At 39.8% G+C, this 13,948-nt stretch overlaps 1 protein-coding gene across 2 annotated transcripts in view; it reads right to left on the reverse strand.

Annotated features, from left to right (window-relative positions):
• NALCN (sodium leak channel, non-selective) overlaps window positions 1-13,948 on the reverse strand; it is a 298,281-nt gene that overhangs the window by 195,085 nt on the left and 89,248 nt on the right. For both annotated transcript variants that reach the window (XM_049647172.1, XM_049647173.1), the window contains exons 7-9: window positions 8,856-8,998; window positions 8,630-8,734; window positions 2,703-2,789 (exon numbers count right to left, since the gene is read on the reverse strand). In XM_049647172.1, coding sequence (XP_049503129.1) covers window positions 2,703-2,789; window positions 8,630-8,734; window positions 8,856-8,998 — 335 coding nt within the window. The remainder of the gene's footprint in view (window positions 1-2,702; window positions 2,790-8,629; window positions 8,735-8,855; window positions 8,999-13,948) is intronic.

Consider the following 13,948-nt stretch of genomic DNA (forward strand, 5'->3'; position numbering starts at 1 on the left):
ATATTTTTTTCTTGACTTGATTCTTTTCTTTCTTTCTCTTTTAATTAAATGATGAATGGTTAATCTATTTTCCACTCAGACCCATCGATCCCTTGGCCATCCCACTTTTCATTTGTACTCTTTCAGGTACACTCTTCTAGAAAGCTTGATTTTGGACCAAACATGTAAAGCTGAGCTCAATGGAAATTTCTTCATATTGAAATGTCAGAATTTATTCACCTTCACTTCAAACCATATGTGTCATTATTCATAAAACCTATCAAACATGCCACCAAATTCACAAAGATGTCTAATATGCAGGTCTCTTGGATCCAACATCGACATACTTCTAGCCTAACATTTACCCACCTCTTCACTGACCTTTATTTTCCTATATCCATGCACAGTGCTGTTCTTTCATTACACTCTCCTGGCCATTTATCTCTTGCCATCTCAAATTTCTGTGATAAGGAGGCTAATAACTTGCTTTCTCAATCCAGACTGCAACCTTGACGCATCTACTCAACAAGCATTTAATACATTTTAAGCAGCGTATTCAGGGCCCCTGTAAGACTTTGATTTGGTACTCATGGCTGGCCTGATAGTTTATTTCTACTACAAACTTAACGTTTCCTTGGCATATTTTTCTCCCTTGGATACAGCATGGAGCTAGGAGCCAGAAGACCCAGGAGCTAGGAGCCGGAAGACCCAGGTGTACCCAGGGCCTCTCCGTTTGGTAGAGGTGCAAGTTTAGGAGCTCACCCAGGCCCTCTGGGTCCTCACATCCTCATCTACAAAGGCTGAGGGAGCATGGCAGTCTTTCTCCATCACTGGGCTATACCGAGTGAGGGCCTTCCTTGACCTCTCAGAGGAGGAGTGAGGACTCCAAAATGTAGATTGCCATAGCATCCTGCTTTACTTCTTTAAAATCCTCATTGCTCATGAGAAAGAATGAAATATGGCCCTTTGTAGCAACGTGGATGGAGCTGGAAAGTGTGATGCTAAGTGAAATAAGCCATACAGAGAAAGACAGATACCATATGGTTTCATTCTTATGTGGATCCTGAGAAACTTAACAGAAACCCATGGGGGAGGGGAAGGAAAAAAAAAGAGGTTAGAGTGTAAGAGAGCCAAAGCATAAGAGACTCTTAAAAACTGAGAACAAACTGAGAGTTGATGGGGGGTGGGAGGGAGGGGAGGGTGGGTGATGGGTAGTGAGGAGGGCACCTTTTGGAATGAGCACTGGGTGTTGCATGGAAACCAATTTGACAATAAATTTCATATATTGAGACAATAAATAAATAAAATCCTCATTGCTCTTGTAATTGCTCTTTAGACGCTGGTTTTTCTCCACCCACCCGGAAGTAATCTCCAGGAAAGCAGGACTATCTTAGTGCCACTAATTATCAGCTGATGACTGATTACTGAGTAACTTTTTAGGCAAGAAGCTACGACTACCATGCTGTCATTGCCATTACTGTCAGTAGCAATGGCAGTACCAGACACAGTCGTAGGAGTTAAATTATTAGCACCATCCAATATACAACAGAAAGAAGCCACAAAATAATATTAGGTCTTATCAATACTCCTTACAAATGTTTCCTCTTTTCCTCTTCATTCTTTTAACTGATAGAAAAAATTTAACTATATGGTTAAACGCCACAGTAATGGTCCAAAGTACAATACTTTGCTTATGTTATGTATCAATCTTTGAAATGTATCAATCTCTAATCCCCACCTAGAGTATGATCCAAAAAGAAAGAAAAGCGTGTTCTTATCCTGAAGCAGATGAAAAACCCTTCCCTGATTTACGGGGAGGGATGTAAAGAACTACAAAAGCAGCCCCTTGTAAGAAAAGGATTTGTAACTGAAAACAAAAGACAGTGAAGAGAATCAAATTCCACAGGAGGAAGAATCAATTCCCTCTCCCCGGGATGATGTGGTTTGACTCTTCACCCTTAAAGAGTAAGGAAATGGACTAAGTGAAAATGCAGTGGGGTGGTAAGGATCCCACTTTTGGAAAGGTGATATGTTTTGAACACGAATTACTGACATTTGGAGGGAGAGAGGGAGAACAAAGCAAGAGAAGATGCCAGGGCAGTCCACCAAGGAAAAGGAGTTTATTGGGCTTTATGAAGAGATCAGCGTAGAGGATAAGTCCAAAACATCCACAGACCAGAAACCCGATGGGAGGTCCCCTGATGGCTTCCCAAGGCCCTAGGATCCACCCGCCATCCCAGAGCCTCGTCTGCAGCAGGTGCAGTTTGTTAAGGAAGCGCCTTTATTATGTCCCGTTGCTCAGACAGCTTGCAGATGCAGAATAAGCTACCTATTAAAAATATTCCTTCCCAGTTCCTTGGGAAGGTACTCAGTTAAGTGGATTGTGATTGTGACCACCCTCATGTAAGCAATTCAGGCCTTTGTAGAAGAATATTTTTACATCATTTAATATGACAACAGAATATTTCACTGATTTAATGCTGTTGGAATGCTAGCACTACCTGTGTGCATTCATTTGCTTGAAATTTACCAAATCCTTGCTGTGTATCTTAGGAAAAAAATAGGTAGATCCTGGGAAAATACCATCCGGGATGGAGCAAAATACTGTCCCTGACTCCAGGACCATAAATTTGGACAGACATAGAGTTCGGAGAGCCGGGGATTTCCTTGGATAAAAGTCAAAGAACTCTGCTGCATGAGTTTAAAAATGGTATTTACTGCACCTGGAGGCAGGCTGGGGCGCGTCCCTGGGGCTTGTTGACATCCACGGCTACCAGCTGCCATCCACCAGCAGCGTCTTCATGGAACATCTTCAAGACAAAGAAGGAGATGAGTCAGAGACACTTAATATGGAACATCGAGAACTCCTACTTTATGTCTCCAGCGCTTACATTTTTTATGTTATCAAAGATGTGTCTTTTTATGGATTTATATTTAGAACATGAGTCATTCCAATTATGTTCATTTGAACACTGAAAACTTAAGTGAATAATAATCATAATGAGAATGATGGTAATCGCTAGCCTGAATTTATTGAGCCCTTGCTATGCATCAGGTCCTTTCTGCTTTATACATCCTTGGCATATAATTGCCCAAATATTCTTCTTGAATAGACTTTAAAGTAGGCATTTTATCCCCATTAGATTGGTTATCGATTATTACATTATTAGATTATTAGACCTGGAAGAAAATGAAAATGAGAATTCCCAAGCATTATGTCCGATGTGATTTTTACTAGGAGCTGTAAGTTTTTATCTTTATTTAGTGGACATTTCTCACTGAGCCAACAGAAAAATATTCTCTGGATAAATAATATAAGACGTATGCATGTGGCACAGGGAATAAGGCTGGTGTTATTTTAATGGTAGGAGACTGACATATCACTTAGACTCTGTGAAATTATTTTAACTAGGCCAAATTAATCTGCTCAGCAGAATTTTATGTACATATTTATGAAGGGAAAAGTAGTTTCTTTTGCCTTAAAATACATAAGTGATGAAATCCAGAATGGTACAGGATACTAAAATCTGATATTTATTGAATTGGGTATCTGGATTGTTGGCTGCCTAGTTTATTATCTTACTGCACATTCTACTACCTCAAAGATTAGTCATCCATCATTATTACAGCCAGTGGGAAGACACTGCCCACTATTTTCCCCACTAGTATATTTTCTTTCCAATTCCTTATGGGTTTGTGTGTAGCGGGAGGGGTGTGGTTGGCAGTGAGGTAAGTTGGGATTAACGATTTTTATTTTTCTAAGACACTAACTATAAGCTAGTTTTTTTTTTTTTTCCCTGCCCAAGGCCATAGTTTCACACATGTAAGTAGACATTTCCTTTGCCATACTTATTCATGTCCTTGTGTTAGTCTGTGTTCAAAAGGGTAATTATCGATGGAAATATTAGCCTATGCAAAGATCCCATACCTAAGATTCCTGGGAGCAGATCATTTGCAGAAAGACAACTTTCCCTCTATAAAATAAGTGACATAGTCAGGGACAAGTGCCAAAATTCACAGACCATATATGTATTTACCAAACAACAGTTTTTCTAGGGGTGCCTGGGTGGTTCAGTTGGTTAAGCGTCCAACTTGGGCTCAGGTCCTGATCTCACGGTACATGCATTCAAGCCCCACATCAGGGTCTGTGCTGACAGCTTGGAGCCTGGAGCCTGTTTTGAATTCTGCGTCTCCTTCTTTCTCTGCCCCTTCCCCGCTCACACTCTGTCTCTCTCCCTCTCTCTTAAAAATAGATAAACACTAAAAATATTTTTAAAAAAAAGAAAACTTTTTTTAATCGTTGAATTGAGAATTCTCTACAATGCCATCCTGCAACTCAGAAAATGGTGCATCAGTTGTTTATGTCCTAGAATCAATACTTTTCAAAGACTGCATGGGGCTTTTTGCCAAGTATGCTACTTATTTTGAACTTTAAAACATATACAGAGAGCACCTTTCATAGGACATCCTACAAAATATTGTTCCACATATGCTCAATTTAATTATCCCATGAAACAGTACCCTGATTTATTTTTACATTGTGCTATGTTCACCCCAAGGATAGCTACCATCTGTCTATATACCACAGGTGTATTTTTAAGTGACAAGATGGGGGTGCACATTTACCCAAAGATTCTTTGATCAAAGATGGAAGTTACAAATTGCTTCGCTCAGGTGTCCGTGTACAGGATTCTGATTCCCTTTAGAATGAATTTTGAAAGGTATTCTTAGTGGTAGAAGCAAGCACATCCCCATGAATAGGCTCATTCTGAGACTACATACATTGGTTGAAATGCAAACCTTTTACGGTGTCTTTTAAAGTTCCCGTCAAAATTCTGGGTGTCTCCTTTTAAGGAGAAAAGACAAAAGCAATCCTGTCAGTCACTAGCTAAAAATCTTCTGTATGTGCAGCCTATGGTCTCTTATCATGACACAAAGGATCCCTGGGGCATAGATTTGCTTTGATCAGTAGCAGACTAGTTTTCTCTGTTAAATTATTTTTTTTCCAGCTGACCAAAATCAAATTAATCAATTTAATTGTTAGTAAAAGTGTTCTCTCAAGGTCACCCCTTTGTATAAAATGAAGTGAAGGAAATTCAGACATGTCCAAGGTTCCATTTGTCTTTAGTCCCCTGAATTATAAACCAACATTTAGATTGGTTAATGTGACAGCTATGTGAGTTAGACAACAGGACATCCCAAGCCAGGAACCCTCAGGGCTCGAGTCCTGAGCTGCCAGTTGTCCCTCCATATCCCTCAGTATGACCCTAGGGAACTATAATTCGTACATAAAGGTTAGGTACACGTTAATTGCCAGAGCCTAGCTCGAGTGTTTTTTGAGCACGCATAACACAAATGTAGCCTTGTGTGGCCTTCAAGCTTAACAGTTTCGTTCTCCTCCAGGCAAAGTGAAACAAGCTTATATCCACCATGAATCAGCGTAATCGGAAGACCACATGACTGGTGACTGGTGACAGGCGCTGAGGTGAAGCAGCTAAGGCATGAGAACAGAGGCCTGGGATGGAGAGCAGCTAAGCTCAGGATGTTTCCTACTAGCACTCTGTGCATCCCAGCATCCAGCTCTGGGACGATACACCCACACTACTGTGGACCTATGCACGTGCTGTTATATCACAGACCTATGGGTTTCCTGACCTTTAACCCAACACACAGCTGAGCATGGGGCCACCGTGACCCACGGCTAATAATTGTGCAAGTATGAAAGCCATCATCTTCATCAGAGCTCAGACAAACTAATGATTACTCCTCTGAAATTTTCCACATCATTTTCTCTTTGTTTTCCTGTGACATGTTATATTACGGTCTCTCCACAAGTCCTTTGGCATTATTTTTTTCCGTAATTTGTTTCTATGCTGTGAGTCGAAAGCAGACTGCTTTGTTAATAACAACAACAACAACAACAACAACAACAACAAAACAAACCCATTCAGTTCTCATCACCTGGTTCTATTTTGCCTCTGTACGGTCCACATCAGAGGCAAGTCCTCTTGAACTAAGATATCAGAAAGCCCCCTCCTCATTACATTAATATGTATAATTTTCTTTCTCAACACCAATGCTCTTGAAAAGTCAAGGGACCCAAAGACACCAACAAGTGCACTAAGCCTGAGATCCTCTTAGCCCTTCTGTGAGGATAAGTTACACAGAACCACTGCATATGTTCCACATACTAGAGAATGGCAGGAAGTGGCTCCAGGTCCGCAAAGCTGTGTGCTTTGCAATACAATAGCCATCTTTGTTTTATTCTCTTAATGCCTGTCTGTTTTATTAGAATTATAAACTAATGATGTAGTTAAAAAAATTTTTTTTAATGTTTTATTTTATTTTTGACAGAGAGAGAGCCAGAGCATAAGTGGAGGAGGGGCAGACAGAGAGACAGAGAGAGAGAAACACACAGTCTGAAGCAGGCTCCAGGCCCCGAGCTGTCAGCACAGAGCCCGACGCGGGGCTCGAACGCACAGACCACGATATCATGACCTAAGCGGAGGTGGACGCTCAACCGACCGAGCCACCCAGGCGCCCCAATGATTTAGTTTTTACAACTATTCCACGTAAAGTCCTTGTGCATAGAGTTCTGCCAGATTTTGCAAATGTAACAGAATCGCAGGAAATGATGTCCCTCCTCTCCTCAGACACAAAAGCATCTGAGCCACTTGCCTCCTGGCTGGCGAGGGGCTGGGCGGGGCCTGCAGCCTGTTGCCAGGCAGCCCAACTGATGTTTCCCGAGGCTGCTGCAGGAGCTCTGGTTGCCTAGCAACCGGGTCCTCAGCCACAGCATTTCTCTTAATGAAGGTTTTTCAGGATTCTCTGTGTGATTACCTCTGCTGAATACCTAGACGCATTACCTCTGAATTACCAATTTATTCCTCCTGATTAGGTATAATTTTGCATCAAAACCATTTTGCACAACTTTGTTCAAAGTCCCTTCCCATTTCACTTTCTATTAGAACTGCTAGCTGATTTGGTGGAGCTTCCAAACACGACTTTTCCAGCTGTGGCTTTATAAATAAGAGTTACTTAATAAGCATAATGTGGTTTTAAAGTCATTTTATTTTAGGTCATCTCTTAAGAACACTGAATGCAAATTCTGCGCTGAGTTCTTAGCTTTATGCTCTATTTAGTTCTCAACGTCTTAGAGCAGAAAACACACCTTCCAGACGTTGTCACCTGACTTAAAAGACAAGCCAGAGTGGACCTTGAACTTTATTATATTTCATAGTTCCCTAGAAGAGATGACAGAAGAAATAAAAACTAGATGTGCTTTTTTTTTACATCTGTGATATAACCTATATAACATTAAAAAAATCTTTCATAAAAGTTTGAATAATTGTCTGCCAAAATTGAATAGTATTAATACTATTTCATCTATAATGAATTGGCTAGTCAGTTCAAACCTTCACAACACCGTAAAGATGCTGCTTGAGGCTTTTCCAAATAATAGCATGTTTAATAGCATTTTAGCATGTAATTCATAAAAGCTCAATTTGAAGCTTTTCAAAGCCAGATTTGTACCTTGGAGGTTTCACAAATACCTTTGTCCACAGACTTGTATAATGATTTACAATGTTACATTAAATTTATCTTACAATTTAATATTAAAATAGTAGTCATGAGCATCAAAATAATTTCATGCTTGATTCAGGAACTTTTATTTTCTTTCTCTTATATAAAGATTCAAACTAGACTAAGACATATAAACCTTCCCTTCCTTTTTCTTTTTTTTAAGTTTATTTATTTATTTTAAGAGAGAGAAAGAGTGACAGAGAGTGTGTGAGTGAGTGGGTCAGAGGCAGAGAAAGAGGGAGAGAGAGAATCCCAAGCAGGCCCCGCACTGTCAGCACAGAGCCTGATGCAGAGCTCGGTCTCACAAATGTGAGCTCATGACCTGAGCTGAAATCAAGAGTTGGATGCTGAACCGACTGAGCCACCCAGGCATCCCATCCCTTCCTCTTTCTAAACACACACAAAAAAACTACCCCCCCCCAAATCCACACACAAAACAAAGCCAAAATTAAAAACAAAGACATAGGATCTGGACTACCCTCCTAGTTAATAATTGCCCTGAAGCTTTTAACCAAATTCTAGGGCACTCCCAATTTCTCGGGAGCATAGGGCTCCCCATCTGAATATGTAATGATTCCTCAAAAATCAGATATGCATTATGAGGTCTTCTTCATAATTTACTATACTGTGATTGGATCGGTCTGAATGAAACATATTTCCCGTTCCAAAAAAAATTCGAATCCCATATATAAAGTCCATCATATTGGTTTTCGATCACATGAATAAATATTTTTAAAAACGGGAAATTCTACCATTTCCACTTTTATCTGCAAGCTCTCTGAAGACTTGTAATGACCGAATGAAATCAAAGGTATATAGTAAATGTGGGTTTTGTGCCAAACCCACCCATGGAGCTGATGAAACCATAGGTACCCTCACCCTATCACCCAGAAAAGCTAATGTGGGTGCTCTGGGTTTGGGCCTGTGCACGGGCATTGCTGAATAGCTCCCTCGGTGGGTCTGACTGCAGAAGGCACTTATCCCAGGGCTTTCCCACGTTCCCTCAGGGCCCACTGAGGGTGTGCCTGCGTTCCAGTGGGGAAAGGACATCACCCCCCATGGGTACCTGTGTGGTGGCCGTTGAAGTGGTGCTGCTTCTCGATCCCCACATCTGCTGAAACTGTACCCTGATTTCTGCAAATGTTTCAATGATGACAGCAATGAACACATTCTGAAAGAAAATCCCGACCCGGATGAGAAAGTGTAGGGCAACGAAAAGCAAATAAAACATCATCAGAGGCTGTGGGGGGCGGGGGGCAGACAGATTCCACTGGGGCCAGTTTCTATGGTACCTTCACAAGCCAGGCCAGGAAGAATATGAGCGTGATGAAGTAGAAGTAGGACCGCCAGCGGGGGAAGCTGTCAATGGCTCTGTACATGAGGAATACCCAGCCCTCCTGGGATGCAGCCTCATAGACGGTGAATATGCTGGTGCCTGTGGGGACACAGGAGAGCACACAGACTTACAACGGGCTTTGGAAATGGGGAAAAGCTTTTGAGAAAAAACAATCGATATTTATCCACACTCATTTTCTCAATGACAAAAGCTCTTCTAAAGGGACTCAAATAGCATGCAATTTATTTTATTGTTCTTATTCTTAGGATTTTGACAAAGTTGTTTCTGACTTCAGGCCAGGGCCCTTTCATTAGCAATAAAATAACTTTATGTTATATCTGTCCCTGTTAAATGCATCTAAGAGCGTGGAAAAGGAAAGGAACCCTCAAACCAAGTAAGCTATAATAAAAAATAATGTGTGCAGTACAAGCTTGCCATTTGGGGCTTAACACTTTCAGTGTGCTGAAAGCACTTGTTATGGTTTTAGCCAAAATGAAATAAATTTGAGAACTGGGTTTCATCTGAAGTCACTTTCCCATAGGGACACTAAAGTACCTTAGGCTCCAAAAGTTAATGTGACGGAGCCTGTCTTTGGATTCCATTGTGTTTACTGAACACCGAAATGTAAGGCAATAAATCATCAAATAGCACTCTGTATCTCCACTTCTGGGAGAATTGTCTCATTGAAAATACTATTGATGATGGAAAGAAAGAGGAGCGAACAATATGCAGGCAGATTTTTGCTGTAGTGAAGAGAACCTAAAATGCCATTCAGGGGAAAGACAGTGTTTGCCTTTCATGACATTATGAGGGATGTGTTATTATTTCCCCACTTTATAGATGGGAAAACTAAGGCACAGAAAGAGTAAGTAATTTACCTAAGGGTGCACAAATAATAATAGGGGAACTTGAATTAATCCAGTCATTCTGGAAAGAGGCTCTGTGATGATACCAACTGTGATGGTACCTTGCCTCCCGACATCTTTTCTGTGGTTTGTTTTCCCCATCTGTAAAATGCATAAATAATAGCTCCTAGTGTGGTGAAGATAATTTCCTTTCTGTAAAACACTGACACACAGTGGATACATAATAAATTTTAGGTACTATTATTGTAAACATTGAAAATAGTTGCTTAATAGTATTTTGTGAGAAAACACATAAGTAAAAAGTACGGTACTGAGTTAAAGTTGTTTGTAAAACACACATGATGCATATTGTTATTCACAAAACTGGTGAACATTCGCACCCCAATAAACGCCATTGGTATAAATGGATTAAGTATTATGGGATATAAAACCAATATCCACCCATCTATGTTCTAATTGCACAGAAATTTAAAACTAGACTCTTTATACAATCAGATGTCCAAACTAGGAAGAGGGTTACTGAAGTTGGCTGATGGCCAGCTGCCTCTCTGAGCCTGTGAATGAGGGAAGAATAATTAGAGCATCAGTGGACCAAAGCATGCAGGACAACAGAAAGCCTTGTGGTAAATGGAGACAAATGGGACATATGCAGCCTTGAAAGAAAAGCTGAGAGAAAGAAGGAAAGCAAATACTCATTGAGAGAATGCCTATTATGCTAAGTACTGTATATAAAATATAACGTCATAGAATCATATTTTGTGCATTGGAAAGTTGTTGCCATAACAACTAGTATTTGTAAATCCTACTTCGTTTTAAGGTTCTTTTACCTATTTAAATGCTCAGGAAAACCTGTGTCTAATTAGGCAGGTAGATGGGTAGGTGTGTATAAGAGCTGGTATTATCCATCACATCCTTTTACAGAAAAGGAAACTGAAGGTCACTGGATAATGAATTTGCCTGGGGTAGAAAATGACAGAACCAGAAACTGAGGCCACACCATCAGTTACCAAGTCTTTTAAACTCTTTTCATCTTTACTATCTTACTTATATTTTCTCTTGCTCAAGACTGGGACTTTCCAAAGAGCGTATTTTCTCCTACCAACCTTAATTTGAATGAAGTCCATTTTTTTTTCCTGAGGGACTATGGTGGCTAAGGTTGTAGCATACTGAGAAAATCATACAGGCAGATGATTTTTAAGGGTAAGATTCAGGGAAGAAAAGCATGCACAAAAAATAAAATGCCAATAGAAAAACAGAAATGATTCTTTTCATTAATGACTCATAAATACTAAAAATGTCCAAAATATTTGCTTTTGTGGACTGCATACGAAAGACAATTTTCACATAAAACAAGTAATTTATGTTCCTTATTTTCTTCTAGTTATTTGAACTACAACAGAAATATGACTACAAGAAATCCATTATGAGTAACTAGCAAAGCCTAATAGTTTTACCAATTGAGATTTACAGGTAAAATATGAGGACTGTCAATTTAAGACTACATTTGACAGGAACACTGAATTATCCTTCTTCTATTTGTCCAGGTCCTTCAATATTAAATCTACAGGGAAGATGCTATTTGAAAGTAAGTAAAAATAACAGTATGTTCTTATCTCAAAGAGTTTCCTTCATTTTTTCTAATTTGACACACACACAAAGGGAAAGAAGTAGAAACCCACCATGCGGCTCAAAGAGCAGCATTTGTTGATACAAAGAGATCAGACATTTGTGAAAATGTAGCTAAAACACTTCCCAGAACAATGCTGACTGTTGAGGAAGTGAACTCCCCTGGGTCAAAGGCTGGGAGGATGCACCTATCAGTTGTAGAAGCGAAGGCATTTGGATAGGACCTTCCTCATCACTTTTCTGCTGCTGACTTTGCAAAGTGTACGAAAAGAAAGGAAAGATTTTCCAATTGTTCAACATTTAAACTGACAAAAATGGAGTTTATGAACATCTTATTTTCTCTGGGAAGTGAACAACGCTGGGGAAGAAGCCAAAGGTACCTAGCTCACACATGCTGCTCTCTGGTGCCTCCTGGTGCTTGTCTCTGGTGTGCTTAGCGGAGTCCAGTGCAGCTCTTATCCAGCCCAGCTCACCTCCATTGCCTTCAGGCCACACTGGGTTCTCAGATCTCCCAAGGAGTCCTGCGTGCACCTGTGTCTCCTATCACACTTACTCCTGCTGCCTAGTTTATCTCCCTCACTAGCACTGACTAGCTGACTAACTTGGCGAGCACTGTAAGTTAAAACTATCTTTCACTTCTGTACCTGGCATTGATGAGCACTAAATTGTTGATAAATGAAGCTATTATCATGGTATTAAGACACGAAGGCTCTTCTCAAATATTTGCTTTTTAAAAAAAATTAATTCTTCCTCACTGTGATTATTGCACAATTTGGAAGCAAAGGGGATAATTTTATGATTGACTTTATGTTTTGCTGACTTTCAAAATTCACTTAAAACACATACACGTATGCAAATTTCAAAGTCCACACTACATATAAACAAGAAAGTCTTCCTGTATTGTTTGTGCCACCATGGAAAATTTCTAGAAAATATTGTATTTTATATATACAAAATATTTTCTAGATATATTCCAGAATATTTTAAGCCCATTTTAACTATAGAACTAAACTTGCTACCTGAAAAGACCACATTTTGTTAAATGAATAATGATTCTACAATAGCATGTGGGGATAGAATGCATTCTCTTACTGGAGAACATTGTGGCCTGCTCCAAAAATATCTCTGTGAAGCTATTGGAATTGTACTACTTTCTTAGCCTCCAAATTCTCAAAGCATAAATTCAAGTTGTATAAGAAACAAAATCACAACGACACTCAGCTCATCAATCCTCCTAATTTCATGCACCTTTCCTGACCTCTTTCACTGATGGTTTGAATTTAGTGGATAAGAAGACCTATTAGTCTATATTTGGAAAATAAGTTCCTGGGAACTTGCTATAGGCTATATATATTGAGACATAGCAGTGGATTTTTTTTCTAGTTCTGAACAAAATTATATTTCCTTTGTTTTGACTATCTTTAATATTACATTTATTGCTTGGCTGTCTTCTGCTGACTCTTTTTCCATTAAAAAAAAGTGATGAATTGACTGTCTCCTGGGAATATTGCCTATTGTTTATTCTAGTCATAGGTTACAAAATACCATGGAGTCATTCAACTTTCAAAGAACAGGGCCACAAAACTGTGGTGACAACTAATAATAAGCTACTAACCTGGGGTCCCACCATTAGACTCCTCTTCAAACCCAAAATATATGTGATGCTATTCTAATGATGGTGATACCCAATCCATTGTGAAAATAAAAGGGGGGGGGAGTTAGAGTTGGTGATGTAAGCTTGGGACAGTTGAATAAGTAAATACATCAGGCTTTAGTCTGGACAATAACCTTTACCTTCATATTCAAAATTCCCAAAAGAACCCAGAAAGTTCCTTTTAGGACCATCCATTCTATCCTCTCTCTCACTGTTAGGATCCTTGGGGAAATGTTCCTGAATTTTAATCCCTCCAGTGATAGAGAACACAGAACCTCTTGAGGCAGCCCCATTCCAGGTCTGACAATCCATCCCATTGGATGTTGGCTCTGGCTCGGTCCCTCTGGAATGTGCTCTCAGTTTTGCAAACCATAGCAAGCTACAGGAGTCTGGAAGTGGTCCCTTCACTTCCAGAATGAATCATCCCTCCTTCTACAATCCTGCTACAGATACTTGTTTTCTTATCTAGTCCTTTAACGTTCTCAACCTGCTGTACTTTTGATGAAACTGACCTGATTGTCTGGCTTCATTTCCCACCAGGCTCAGACTCTCACTTTTGGAGGGCACAGTGATGGTATTTTTGTTATTCAAGAACATCAGTTTCCTTCAAACTGATTCTAAGTTGCTCTTTCTGTTCCTCTGGCTGCCTTTGATAGGATCTCACTCTTTGGACATCAGCTGATTGAGTTTTCCTCTACTATACTCCAGTTTGAGCATCCCCTTCAGTTGGAAGGGAAAAGAAAGTTACATGCTTCTCTACCACTACATTTGAATGTTTGTGATCAAAAAGTGCCTCAATAATCTGCTCTTAACCAGTATATTTAACTGTGGAAGGATAGAATCACCATCCTAGACCCCCAAAGGATGCTTATTTGATCAACTACAGTTGCAATGACTAAATAT

This window comes from Panthera uncia (assembly GCF_023721935.1).
Source record: "Panthera uncia isolate 11264 chromosome A1 unlocalized genomic scaffold, Puncia_PCG_1.0 HiC_scaffold_16, whole genome shotgun sequence".
NCBI classification, from domain to species: domain Eukaryota; kingdom Metazoa; phylum Chordata; class Mammalia; order Carnivora; family Felidae; genus Panthera; species Panthera uncia.